Genomic DNA, 14,618 nt, shown 5'->3' with positions numbered 1-14,618 from the left:
TATCCGTTCTTTTGTGGGGCAACGATTGAATCGTTGAATTGGCTGGTGGTAACCTCACCTGTTTGTATGGGCTCGGTTGCGTTAAATTGCATCCATCCCCAATTTACGGTCGCGTACTGCTCGTCCAAAAGCTTCTCCAGGTTCGCTTCCTCTTCGATCAAGGTGTGCTTTTCCTCTCTTTTTTTTGATTTTTTTTTTCGATTTTTCTCGTCTTTGCTATCGTGGGGGGCTTGATTTTTTTTTCTTTGCTTTTTTCCTTTTAATATAAAGTTATTTCTTTAGGGTTTTTTTGTTGCAAGCTTAATTCTCGGTTTTGTCAGTTTATTTTGAATCCATGATCTCGAATCTTGCCTGGGGAAGGAGCTTGATTGATGTAGGCTGATGATCTGATTTTGCTGTTCGTTTGGAGTTTTAAGAGTTTGATGATTCGAAATTTTGTTGTTGATGAATCATTTTATGTTGTTCTTTGATCTAAGAATGTTCATGGCGTCTCTAGATCTCTTGGATGCGTGCTGATCTTTGTTGCCTCAATCAGATGCAGATATTTATTGATTTAGGCTAACGATCTGATTTTGCTGTTCGTTTGGAGTTTGATAATTCGAAATTTTGTTGTTGATGAATCATTTTATGTTGTTCTTTGATCTATGAATGTTTATGGCGTCTCTAGATCTCTTGGATGCGTGCTGATTGTTCTTCGTTGCCTCAATCAGATGCAGATCCTTATTGATTGTAGGCTAATGATCTGATTTTGCTTTTCGTTTGGAGTTTGAGGATTTTGATAATTCGAAATGTCTTTTTGATGAATCATTTTATGTTGTTCTTTGATCTAAGAATGTTCATTTCGTCTCTAGATCTCTTGGATGCGTGCTGATTGTTCTTTGTTGCCTCAATCAGATGCAGATCTTTGTTAAAACCCTTACTGGCAAGACTATCACCCTCGAGGTGGAGTCCTCAGACACTATCGATAACGTTAAGGCCAAGATCCAAGACAAGGAGGGGATCCCTCCCGACCAGCAAAGGCTGATCTTTGCTGGTAAGCAACTCGAGGACGGTCGCACCCTCGCGGACTACAACATTCAGAAAGAGTCTACCCTCCACCTCGTTCTCCGCCTTCGGGGTGGCATGCAGATCTTTGTCAAGACGTTAACTGGCAAGACAATCACCCTGGAGGTTGAATCCTCGGATACTATCGACAACGTCAAGGCCAAGATCCAGGACAAGGAGGGCATCCCGCCGGACCAGCAAAGGTTGATCTTTGCAGGCAAGCAGCTCGAGGACGGCCGCACCTTGGCCGATTATAACATCCAGAAGGAATCTACCCTCCACCTTGTGCTTCGTCTCCGCGGTGGCATGCAGATCTTCGTCAAAACCTTGACTGGCAAGACGATCACCCTCGAGGTGGAGAGCTCTGACACCATTGACAACGTCAAGGCCAAGATCCAGGACAAGGAGGGCATCCCACCGGACCAGCAAAGGTTGATTTTTGCAGGTAAGCAACTTGAGGACGGCCGCACCCTGGCCGATTACAATATCCAAAAGGAATCCACCCTCCACCTCGTCCTTCGTCTCCGTGGCGGAATGCAAATCTTCGTCAAGACTCTCACGGGCAAGACGATCACCCTGGAAGTGGAGAGCTCAGACACGATCGACAATGTTAAGGCTAAAATCCAGGACAAGGAGGGGATTCCACCGGATCAGCAGAGGCTCATCTTCGCCGGCAAGCAGCTGGAGGACGGCCGCACCTTGGCCGATTACAACATTCAAAAGGAGTCCACTCTCCACCTGGTCCTCCGTCTCCGTGGTGGCCAGTGAAACCCCCTCTGTTGGCTTGTGTGCGTCGATTGCTTTTCTGGATTCCTGTTCTAGTAGTTTGCTGGAAGTCTGAATTGGATTAAATGCTCTTGTGAATGTGTCGTCGCTGTTCGAACCCATGTCTGGTAATCTTGTCTTTGGTTTAAGTCTCTATGCAGTTTAAAATTCTCTTGTGTAATGCAAACAACAAAACCATTTAGAATGATGCAATGTTGCAACGTTACTTCTTTAGTTGTTCATCGGTTCCTTTCATAAGGATTGCCTTTCCTTGGAAGAGCATTGAAATTATTCTAACTATTCCATATTACTCCAAATCGATCGGGCATAAAATCAACGATCGTATGAACAATGGTAAGCCGTGCTCGATGGGTGAACCAGGAAAGAAGACAACTTTGCAAACAAAAAAATTACACAGACCGAGTAACTCGTGCAAACATCCTAGCAAATTATACACTATAAAAAACCATCCATTACACTTCACTCTAAAATAATACCACACTTGTGAATCAAACACATCAAAGAAAAATATATAGCAGAAAAATTGAGCACGCGATCGAAGAGTTTGATTGTATAATATAAGGTCACTATACTATATTGGAGAGGAATTTAGCTGTGCCCATTTTCTCAACAAAACTTTGAACTCTATACACTGAAAGGCTTAACTACTCTTTCCCTCATCGTCATAGGAAGCAATCGAGGTAAGAGCTATGCTTCCTCCTCCTGAACTCTAGTAGGCTCCCGTAGGTGCGGTCAGCTACACCTACAAACAATGCATCAGCATCAGGACCGAACGATATCCCAGCAATCTCCCCAAACATATCGATCTCCTGAGCACTGCTGAAGTTCGCTTTCACATCGTATACATGAATGAAGTCAGCTGCCTCAGCCATCGCCATGAACCTGCCGTCAGAAGTGAACTTTATGCCTCTTATCGCTCCTATCCTCCCTTTGAGCACGGCCAAGGAATGAGAAGTATTCCTCATGTCCCACAAGCGGCATGTTTTGTCTTGGCTCCCCGTGGCTATGATGGAGCCATCCGGATGCCAGGCAGAGGCAAAGGAATAGTCAAAATGGCCTTTGAGGTTGCTAACCACCTGAAACATGGTAGTTTGACAAAACAATTGCCCAAAATAACAGATTGATTCTCAAGAACACAACAGACTGAATTAGAAGAAGATGAGAGAGATTTACTTTCCCGGATTGTGGATCCACTAGCAGACCATCCTTGTTATCTCCTACAATGGCGAGGAGCCTTCCATCTGGACTAGTTGAGGTACTCTGAAAAAAAACAAGTGAATCAAAATTCAGATTGTTATGAATTACGGGATCATGGACATGTCAAGATGACTATAACTATACTCACATTAACAGACCAAGAGTAAGATAGTCGTCCAACTTGGACATATGTCTCAGCATCAAACACCCTCACATTGCTATCATTGCAAGCACTCACCACTTGAGAAGATCCACTGGAGACCAAACACACAGGATTTGAGAGGTGAGAAAGGACACAGGTTAGTATTGATGGTACTGGATTACCAAAGCTCTCACCTCGAAGACTGAATGACATCAACTGCATTAGTAATGTCGCCATAGTCGTTTAATTTAGTGGAGAAAGCCACACCAGGTTGATCTAAGGCCTGGAAATATCAAGGATATGTATAGCAGGAAATTGAACTGATACAAGTAGAGGGAATTTGCACAAAATGTTCAACATAGTACCTTGCAGATGAGCTCGCCTTGAAATCCACCGGCAACTAATAACTTGCCATTTCCACACATTGCACTTATTTGTACTCTGGAAAGAAGTTGAGGAGAAGATCCACAATGCTTCTAGGGATAACCATGTTTAAAAGACAATAAAGAAGCCTGGCGACGGTTAGGTAGAAACATATCTTTTGTTGTTGAAGCCACTAACCTTGGTGGGAACAACTTTCCCTGCTACATTGAGCACCTCTTTCCCACTTCTTTGCAGTGACGACCAATGCATAATTGAATAGTCGTGAACCAAGTACACATCATGTTTTGAGGTCGCCGATATTAGATTCCTCAGCTGCATCAACAACGTGTCTTTCAGGAGAAGCTATTTCTACAAGATCATAAACAAAAATCTGGGACAAGCAAACAAAAATGGCTCCAAAAAGAAAATTAGGAATTTGTTTTCTTCTTTATCTTATTTTCCCTAAAATAAATAGCCATTACATTAATTAGTATTACTGTTATACGTTAAGCATATACAAAATGTCACACGTTTTACCTGATCTTGCTATACACTAAACTTTTGTTAGATAGAAATCAAATCTTAACTCACTCTTTATACAAAAAAAGTAAATAAATTTAGAATTTGTGAGTTTCTATCATGAAATTTTGCTGGCTCACTGGTGCATACATACATTGCTCCTACATAAGTTTTCCTTAAATTTGAAAATTATGTTGTTTACGTTGAGTGGCTGTGGGTATTTGGAACACTCAGGCAATGTTGCTAAACGCAGTCAACTTCCCAATTCTTGCACTACATTGCACATACATTACGGCAACTAATTGGATAAAATATCCTCCTGTAAGTCATATGCCTAGTAACAACTGATTGAATCTTGATACAGGCATTCCCACAAATGATTTTAAAGGATAATGCAACCAAGGCTAAATTGTCAGTGTTGCATAATAACAAACAAAATTTCTCAGATAAGCTATTAATTGAATGACCACTCAGTGTGTTTCCATGTTTGATCAAGCAATAAACCCCCGGGGCGTAGCTGAGTTGGTACCCAAGTCGTAGACTTGCATCAATGGACAAGGGTTCGAGTCGCAGCTGCGGCAAATAACTCCCATTTAGGAGGCCACTCAGTACCTGATTTATCTCCCTTCATCTCACCGTGGGGCCGGTGATGAGGAGTGCTTGGCATGAGCATTATCACATTTTGTATCAATGATAGCAATGCTATTTATAGTAAGCAATAAACATACAAGGAAGAAACTACTATCTACGACTTAAAATAAATTAACGCATAAGCCTATGACTGCTCAAAGTTGACAAGGACACTTGCACCATAACACAACATGTGAAGTGTTAGATCATCCAATATTTGTAGGGTAGTAGAATGAGAGGTCCAATCTAAACATCGTTGAGACAAAATAAAACAGACATCAAAAGGCTGTAGATAACAAAAACATTTCAAATAATCTATATGCCAAGATGCAAGATAAAACTAAGTCAGATATCTCATTAATCAAATGACACATAACTATTAAGCTGCAGAACAATATTTGCTTGGCTCGTTGAACTCCCAAGTACACCAACAAGAAGCCAACACAAGATTCGTTAGATATGGTCCATATGGAACATCCATTAACTGCTCAGAAACCACATCCATCTCGCTTTTTATGACCTGGCAAAACATGTTATATTGTAGCCAGAGTCCTAAGTAACAGAGTTAATTGCAACATCATACTAGAAATGTTAAGAAATAATCTAACCAGCATATTAAGGAACAAGAAACTATGCGAAAATCTAATCACAATGTTTTTCTATACAAAAACCCTAAAACACACAAAAAGACAAGTACCTTATGCAAAATGTAAGGATGTTAATGCAATAAGGGAGAATCAAATAGCCAGGTAAAGAATATAAATGCCATAAGTACAGTTGAGAAATAAATAAAAAAGATGAGCATTAAACTGTTGGGAATAATATGCTAGGTTCCCAAGCTAGCTAGGTTGTTGAACAGCACCTCATGATTTACAATCTAACAAATGCAGGACATGCTTCCTTGGAATCACAAGATAAAAAGCAACTTTTTCTATTGATGGTTGTGAAATAATTTGTCATTTTGAATATCAGTGTCCAAAAAGGAGAAAAAAAAGGAGCATTAAATAAATTCTTTGATGCTAGGTTTTAAAGCTAACTAGGTTATTGAACATAGCATCTCATGATTTACAATTTCACATATGCAATGGAACATGCTTACTCAAGAAACTAAAAGACAATAAGCAACTTTATCTAAGGATATTTGTGAAACGATTTTTTGGTGTCCAAAAAATGGGGGTGATGAACATCCAAAAAAACCAATTCCACAATAATAGAAACATTACCTAATACACCATAGAAACAATAAAACTCACTTGCCAAAATTTTAGATTAAGATCCTATTTAACTATCAATTACAATAGTTGAGAAGTTTACAAATTAGGAACTTTTTGAACCTATCTTGAATCGAGTCCCTAAGAAAAATAGAATGTATTAATGTCTTACCTCCCCTAGAGAAAGAAAGGTGCCTCCTCCAACGAATCTGCTTGTTTAAAGTCAAAGAGCTACTAAAATGTAATAATTCCATACAATATAACAAATATGGATTGGAACCTGCAAAGCTAGAATACTCAACAAGCAGTATGTATAAATGCCACTAATAGCAATTGCAAATTATAGAAGGTGACTATTAAAAAACCAGAAACCCAAGGATTTGTGGAATTCAATAATCCACCATCTTCATATTTTGGTCAAGTTATTATGTAATTTGTCCATATGTTTCTAATAATGAAATTTGGTAAATATTAAAGATTTCAAAGTTTAATCTTGTTCAACAGACAAAACTTAAATCAACAAAAGGATAAGCAAGGTGCTTCAGGCACATGATAAAAAATGAGACAATCTTGAAGCATACAAAGTGTAGTTGTTTCATTATGTTATGATTCTCTCTGTGATTTAAGCTTTAAATTTGATAACATAATAAAAAACCATGAACAAATAACGATACTGAACGAATAGCTACCTGAAAATGCACAATTGTTGACTTGACAAGCCTTGTATTGTAGTAAAAGTCGTAGAAAGTGCTTGCATGATCCACTTGCTTACACTCCTAACAACATATGAGTTCATTTAGATAAAATCCATCAAACTATCATCCATCCACATTCAAAGAAGTTTTTAAGTGGATCATAATGTAAAAAACAAAACAGAACAAAGAGCTTTCTTTTATGCTTGACCTGCTCTTCAGCAAGAGGTGTGTTGGAACAGGCCACGAGACACGACAATCAAAATGTTCTTTCTTTTCCAAGGTAAGACACCTTTTAGCTAGGTCATAGAATCAAAATAAAAATAAAACAAACTATTCAACATTCAGATTTTTATAAATCATTTCGAATTATGTTTGTAAATTTGTCTTCAGTCTCCTATAACCTTCACACTTTCAACACTAAATGATTCAACTTGTCTAGTTACAGAACTCATTGACTGTCTTTGAATAAATGAACACCATCTCCACCTAATTATTCTCATTTTATCATCTATTCAAGCAACAACTAAATGCTTCCAAATAACAGTATTTTTTATATTCATCTTTTCTAGCATCTCTAGTAGCATTCTCATCGATGATAGACTGACCATCTATAATGTTCCATGATTGTCCAACTCTAACTCACAAAGTATGGTTATTTTACTATAACCAAAATTTTATTTTTTACTTGAGATACTAAAACATAGCCGACTCCATCTAGTGGGATAAGGCTTGGTTGTTGTTGTACTTGAGATCCTAAAACAGAACATGCAAACCTCACTAAATTCCTAAAGATAGTTCTAGTCCACTTAAGTATGTAGACTATACACCGAATTCATGAACCCAAGCTGCACTGATCAAATTTTTCTTACATTTCCCTAGACGTAATGACTAGTATCAAATTACCAAACTCATGAAATCACACAGGCTACAAGAATTCATGAACCCAATGTTCATTTCTTTATATGATGTATGAGCTTATGATCCCAAGCTAAACCTTAAGCACAGTTAAAGAGCCTTTATCATTCTGTACATTCAATTCAATTCTGCACTTCAACTGAAGCAAGCACAGAAAAGATTTCTAACCATGTTTCATCATAAAAGCTAAATTGAAATGAGAAAATGTCACAAAACAATACATTAAATGACATATAAAAGCTACGCACAACTGCATGTAGGCAATTGTTTTATATTTTAGTCATGCTAATTAATCCAAACATGCCTCAGATTCAACTTCAACTAAAACATTCAGAACATGGAGATAAAAAATGCCAGAAATTCAATATTAGCTACTTACAATCGTTTTGAGGAAACAAAGAAAAATATAATTTCAGAAATAAATGAAATAATTAGTTTGCTTGATTTTAATAGCTATCACTAGTAAGTGGCCTGATTACTCTTACAATATTAGAATAAATTTAGCATTTGTATGCAAATTTGCTAGTGTCAAAAGTTCATGAAATTGGGGCAACTAATATTGTTGTACTCGCCTGTTCCAATTCATCATGCGGTCCTAATAAGTTCTCATAGTTCTTGTACATCTTCAACCTCATTTCACGGTAATAATCCCTTGAATGATTTAATCTCTCCCATGGTATCCCCTGCATGTCTTTTCCATTCCTATACTCCGAGGCCGAAGTATCAGAGTTCTGCTTTGTCTAAAACATTGAAAGAAATTAAAATCTACCCTCCTATAAAAAAAAATATAGATGATGAAGGCATCAATCGTAATAATACCGTGTCATTAGCATTCTCAAGCCTAGAACCATGTCCATCTCCCTGTTGGTCATCCCAATCAAACTCATCATCATCAAAGTAATCAAAATACCCCGTCTCAGAGTGATCCTCAAGGACGTAATCCAGGTCGTTGTTAAGGTACTCAGCCATTACTCTACAAATTAGAATCAAGCACGGTTAATCATAAAGAAACGTGGAATGACCACAATTTTTTTTTTTTTTTTTCAAAAGGAATTCTGCTAAAGTTTTTCAAAAGAAATCAATAAACCAATCAACAGATATTATGATTCTTCTGCTAAGTCAGTATCCAATATGATTATAGTCGCAACCGGCAACTGTTTTCAGTAGAATAGTTCATCCAGAAAATAAAAACGAACAGTGAGTCCAACTGAGATCACCCCGAAACAGAGAAGTCCGACTTTAACTTGAGAAAAATAAACAAAGACTGGCCTTAAGTTTTGCTAAGAAAAATATAATAAATCGACTGAGTACATACTGGACGATCAGATAGTTTCCACTTAAAAGACAAATCAACACGATAACACACCGATTTAAAATAGGGGAATTGTACGTAGAAGAAGAATTATTTGCGGATAACAGTGAAACTCTAGAAGAACAGGAGTACTATATATAAAAAAGCCATCAAAACCTCAAAATTCAGACCTACCACAGCAAGAACTTGGAAGGGAAAAAAAACCCAAAAGAAATATTCCAAAGCAAGACTAGAAAATACCTCAAACAAGGACGAAAAAAAATGCTTGAGAAGAAGAATCTTGAGGTCGGAAAAGGAGGATGTGCCCCAAACTATGACTCTCAGACTCCGAATTTTCTTGAAGGAGACAGGAAGGAGGAATCGCGTTAAAGCGGCGATGAACTATTAATGATCCACGAAATAAAGAAGAATTGTCGAGATGAAAGAAAATTAGCATAAATAGCAGCAACGTGGCACTGGCTCGCCCTGGTTGGTGGAGGACAGATGAAGGAACTCGACGCCGTGGGTCCCGTTGCCGCCCCCTACCGGACTACCGCCACTAGCCAGTAACCGCATCTTCGCGATTTAATTTTCAAAACTCGGATCAGCAACGAACCGGGCAAACCAGCAGCGATTTTATTTATGAACGGTAATTTATTGAATTACATTATTAATTTTTCCTTAATCCTCACACATGGGGTATCTAAAATTTATATTTATTAAAATATATTTTCTATTAAGCCTCCCTCCATACTGCGTGGGATCATTATAGGAGGACGTTAATAGGTCGGTTTCATATTTTTATTAGAAAACTTAAATATGTCATATTTACTCATCAACATTACTAAAAAAAAATTTTAGGATTTCACTAATTCATACCATGTCAATTTTTTTTTTTTTTTTTTGAATATTTAAGCTCCATTAGCAAGTTTTTGTCTAAAATTTATTGATGCCTGAGATACTTTGTAAACATTTCAAATTAAATTCGTTGCATTCTTTTCATTTGCCTTAGTATAATCATGCTTTCAAACCTAAATTGAGAGTTGGGATTTTGAAATTTTCATTGTCATAATTTGACATAAGCTCAATAGAGAGCCTAAGTTTGTCATACTCACTCATCAATACGGCTAAAAGGTTTCTAGGACATTAATGAGTTGTTGACCAAAATTCCATAAGGCCTTAGGTATCTTATAAATATTTTAAATCATGTTCGTTGCATTCCATGTATATTTTTGAGTATAATCATCCCTCATACTTAAATTTCATAGCTTAGATCAAGAAATGTGAGTTTTTGAAACATTCAGAACGGGGTGAGACAATTTGACACAAATTTATTAGAAGACCTATGGTAAGTAATATTTACTCATCAACATGATCAAAGTATTCCTAAAAGTCCCCTGGTGTAAACCATATCAATAATTTTTTGTTCAAAATTGGTTAATGACTTTGGGCACTTTATAAACATATCAACACTCATTGCCAGTGGCGGATCCAAATAAAAAAGAAAGAGGATGCTCAAAAAAGGGACTTGGAGCTTGAGCTTGTCTTCCTTCTCGCTGCCCCTCGGATTGAAATATACTGGTGGAATTTTCTAGGAACAAGGGGGTGCTCAAGCACACCCCCGCTCCCCCTTAGATCCGCCACTGCAGTCATTGCATCTTATTGACTGTGACTATACTCTCGAACATGGATTTCATGAGTTTTAAAATCTTCTTAGCCTTGAAATAATTTGGCACAAATTCATTACATCTATAGTAGTTAATTACGGGCGAAGGAACGATTAACCGTCAATTAAAGAGAGGTATAATATAAAAATAAGTGTATATTATTTTTAAATATAAACTTTATATATATAATTTGGATATTAAAAAATGATTAACAATGTCTAAAAATTGGACTACCAGTATACAGAAATTTCTCATCAATTACAAGAATAAATCAATTTCGCAAGCACAATTTTGATATTAAAAAAATTTATTAGATGGTTCACTAAATTATCATTCTATTAATCATTAACAAATTACTGAATTATATAGTTAAAGTTGTCAAATATTCAAATCACATAGGGTAATTTTAAAATTACCAAATTATGTACCCATGCCTATTTTGTCCCTTTGTATTTATCCGAATTGTTTATTATATATAGCAATCAATTAAAATTTTTTATTTGTATTAAAAAAATTAATGTTCTCAATATGACATATTAAAATAATATTTTAAAACATAGATATAGTTAGAAGAACATATAAGACCTAATTATATATCATTAAAATTTTTTTAGATCTATCGATTAAAATTGGAGTTTAAAATAATATAAAATTAGATCTTATATGTATTTATATAATTCTTTTGATTATATTCCTATCTATCAATATTAATATTATTATGTTGATAAATAGTGTCCCGAATTAATTACTATTTAGAATATGGAATAAGTGATTCAATAATTTTAAAATTTTAACTACATGGTTCAATAATTTATCGATTAAGCAAATTAGATGAGCCCGGTTCGGAGAAGCTGCCCCCGATTCAAATTGACGGGGAACTGCAGCTGCCAGTTTCCAACCGGCTGCCGTCGCCGACCGAGCACCGCCTTTGTCTTTGAGAAAAGACACGCGTAACGGGTCCACACTGACTAGTGCCTTTTATCCGCCTCTCGGCTACAAGTGGCGAGAAGGGCGGAGCCGCATTGCCAATCCAAGAAAAAAGCGACATATGAATATTATTTTTTTAAATAAAGAATTTAATTAATTAATTATTTATTTCCAAAAGGACGATGACGACTCTATTATCTGTCACTAACTTTCTCTCTCTCTCTCTCTAAATTTAAGCGTCTCGATTTTTTTTTAAAATAAAAATTTCTTAAATCTTAAACATAAAATTAATCTAATTAAAAAAAAATATGTATTTTATTTGAGGCATATGAATCAATTCCAAGTACCTTGAATCATATTCGAACCAGCCGACCACGCAAGTTCCGCAATATATCAAAATATTATATAGAGAGAGAGAACGGTGAGGTGAAAACGAGAAAATGATTAGGGCGGTCCTGAGAAAAATTAGACCCGAGATAAGATTATAAATTTGGTCATTTGGACTCTCCTTCTTGCATTAACTTAAAAACTCGAGGGAGGGCAGCATGATGAGGGACGATGTCGTCGCTTTGTCACGTCGTCACGGGAAACTTCGGAGTTCGACAACGATGACGATGAGGGGAGGTGCGACAAGAGGGAGGGCAGCTGAGCGAGAGAGCTAGAGAGGGAGGGCGAGTTCGCTTTGGTGAGGAGAGAGAGGGCTAGGGCGAGAGGATTTCAATTCGACGAGGAATTAAAACTATATTGTTTTTATAATATATTAAAATAAATTATGGAACCCCACCCAAAGTGGGACACTGGACAGGTGCCCTACCTACCCCCAGAAGGGACGCCTCCTGAAAATGTTGAATTTTGACAGATAAATGTTATTCTGCATAATAAATTTGGGTGTCATTTCCGGACGACCCTCATAGTTCGGGGCGATGGATGACATTCGACATGGACCATTTAACATAGTTATTTTTTTTTTTAATTTCTCTCATCTATATGCATAATAACTCTCATCTCTCTAGCATGTAAGATGATGTTAATTTATAGAAATCGACATTAAGGTGATGCTAGTTTGTAATCTTGGTATTGGTTTATAGAAATCACCAAGGCGATGATGGTTTATAGAAATTAATATTAAGGTAAAGTTGGTTTGTAGAAATTAGGACCAAGATATAATGTTGATTTTAATAAACCAACATTAAGGTGATGCTGAAAAGATGAGACTGATTTATAGAAATCAGTACTAATAGTGCATGAAAGTTAAAAATCAGGATTGGTTTAGTTTATAGAAATCAATATATCTTAGTATTGTTTTTTATAAATCAGCATCATTTGATATTGATTTCTATAAATCAACACCAAAGATTAGTAATAAGTGGTGTACTAAGGCTATAAACTATTAATATTGATATATAGAAATTATCAGTACACAAATATTATTAATTATATATATATATATATATATCGAGAACTTTAAATTAAAAAACTTAGGCTTATAGAACTTTAAATTAAAAATCTTAGTCTTAGAGTTTAGGATATATTATTTGAGCAAAACGAAGTGAAAAAAAAAATACTAAGTGCTTGTGGGATCTCACGTATGAATGTGCAAAACATCACATCTTTATACAGATATATCAAAAAATAACTTTATTCTAGTCCTATACTCCTATTCCTATTGTAAAAATCTTAGTCGCTACCCAAGTGTAAAAAAAAGTAATTTAATCTTATTAAAAATTTATATATAAATAAATTTATATAAACAAATCATTTATAAATTATATTAAAATTATTAAAATTTAATTAAAATTATAATTGTAACTATTTAATAACTATTATAATATTTGTATCGATCAATTAATGATTATTATAATATTTTAAGTGATATTTAACCTCTGGAAGATGTTTACGACGGGGACAATAAACAAATCAAAATCAGATCCGTGGTATTCAAGTTTATTGTCAAGTCAAATTAAATGTAAAATGAATAAGCAGTGATTATTTAACTTTTACTAGTTTTTTTTTATAAGTTTGAATTTGATTGGTGTATATATTATCAAATTGTCAATTCAATTTTATTTGATTATTTAAATATTTTATATTTTAAACTTATTTGATTAATCGTTGAGTTGGATGATAAAAGTTATTTATTTATTTTAATTTTTTTAATTTATATACTATGTTTATTTTTTATATTTTATTTACTAATAAGAATTTTATTAATAAATCTTGATTCAAAAATTTTATTTGTAAGGATTGTTAATGAATTTCACAGATAATTTATAATTTTTATTAATGAACATTAACAATCGGAATATAAATGTGTTCAAATTATTCATTTAGTTTCATAAATTAATTAAAACTTATTTATTTAATTGACATAGTATATATTAAATAAATATAATAAACTCTTATCAAATTAAATATTAAACTTATTCACAGTTCACTGCATTTACCATCTTAATTTTTAACATTTTAAAGTGATTTGGATTAAAAATAAATAATATTAATCATGTTAATATTTTTTAATACAAAAATATACTATGTATATTATTTATTTTTTTTTGACTAAATTAAATTTAAAAAAAAGAAGATAATTTAATTTTACACATTATACAATACTTACTAAAAATAAGAATATCTCAGATACAAAACGCCTTTTTTTTTTTTTATTAAAACAAAATTTGAGAAGTCATCTTTATTTTATCCTTTATTTTTCACATATATATATATATATATATATATATATATATATATATATATAGAATTTTGTTATCCTGCGCGACGCCACAGTGCGCGCCGCGCAGGATAACAACGGTTTTTAATTTTTTTTATTTTTTTTTAATTTATAAAATAAAAAAAAATATTTTTTTAATTTATAAAATAAAAAAAAATATTTTTTTAAGAGTTTATTTTAGGGTTCAGGCTTTGGTTATAGTGTTAAAACTATTTTTTTTTTAGATTTTACCTCTGGGGTTTAGGCTTTCCAATTAGGTTATAGTGTTTGGTTTTAAAAAAAAATTAAAATAAAATTAATTTAAGTATTTATTGAGTATTGTAATATGTTAAGGGGATATATTAAGGTATTAAAAATTTATATAAGGAAATGTTAAATTTTTTAATTGATTTTTGAAATTTAAAATATTAAAAAAATTAAAAAAAAAAAAAAAAAAACTGACCGATCTCCTGCGCGCGCGCACAGTCGTGCACGTATATATATATATATACCTAATATTTTTTTTT

The 14,618-nt window shown here is 34.3% G+C and overlaps 2 protein-coding genes across 8 annotated transcripts; one reads left to right on the top strand and one right to left on the bottom strand.

Annotated features, from left to right (window-relative positions):
* The first annotated feature begins 9 nt into the window (after window positions 1-9).
* LOC121980679 (polyubiquitin) lies at window positions 10-2,043 on the top strand. 3 transcript variants are annotated; one of them, XM_042532827.1, is made up of 2 exons: window positions 10-162; window positions 895-2,043. In XM_042532827.1, exons 1-2 carry the CDS (start codon window positions 67-69, stop codon window positions 1,810-1,812), a joined length of 1,014 nt encoding a protein of 337 aa, XP_042388761.1. In that variant the 5' UTR covers window positions 10-66; the 3' UTR covers window positions 1,813-2,043. The 3 variants fall into 3 exon arrangements, with proteins under 3 accessions (XP_042388761.1, XP_042388762.1, XP_042388763.1); XM_042532828.1 differs by having other exon boundaries at window positions 15-140; XM_042532829.1 differs by having other exon boundaries at window positions 64-162; window positions 852-2,043.
* Window positions 2,044-2,314: 271 nt separating this feature from the next.
* On the bottom strand, window positions 2,315-9,264 carry LOC121980678 (uncharacterized WD repeat-containing protein C2A9.03-like). Of its 5 annotated transcripts, none has more exons than XM_042532823.1 (10): window positions 9,055-9,264; window positions 8,322-8,475; window positions 8,075-8,233; window positions 6,582-6,668; window positions 3,731-3,865; window positions 3,535-3,645; window positions 3,364-3,452; window positions 3,176-3,281; window positions 3,004-3,090; window positions 2,315-2,906 (listed from the first exon to the last, which is right to left on the bottom strand). In XM_042532823.1, the coding sequence occupies exons 2-10, from the start codon at window positions 8,469-8,471 to the stop codon at window positions 2,493-2,495; spliced, it is 1,338 nt and encodes a 445-aa protein (XP_042388757.1). In that variant the 5' UTR covers window positions 8,472-8,475; window positions 9,055-9,264; the 3' UTR covers window positions 2,315-2,492. The 5 variants fall into 5 exon arrangements, with proteins under 5 accessions (XP_042388757.1, XP_042388756.1, XP_042388755.1 ...); XM_042532822.1 differs by having other exon boundaries at window positions 3,535-3,642; window positions 8,075-8,242; window positions 9,055-9,262; XM_042532821.1 differs by having other exon boundaries at window positions 8,075-8,242; window positions 9,055-9,261.
* Between the last annotated feature and the right edge of the window lie 5,354 nt (window positions 9,265-14,618).

This window comes from Zingiber officinale, chromosome 5A (assembly GCF_018446385.1).
Source record: "Zingiber officinale cultivar Zhangliang chromosome 5A, Zo_v1.1, whole genome shotgun sequence".
In the NCBI taxonomy this organism is placed as follows: domain Eukaryota; kingdom Viridiplantae; phylum Streptophyta; class Magnoliopsida; order Zingiberales; family Zingiberaceae; genus Zingiber; species Zingiber officinale.
Note: the sequence above shows the minus strand (reverse complement) of the source record. Positions and strands in the feature narration are given on the sequence as shown.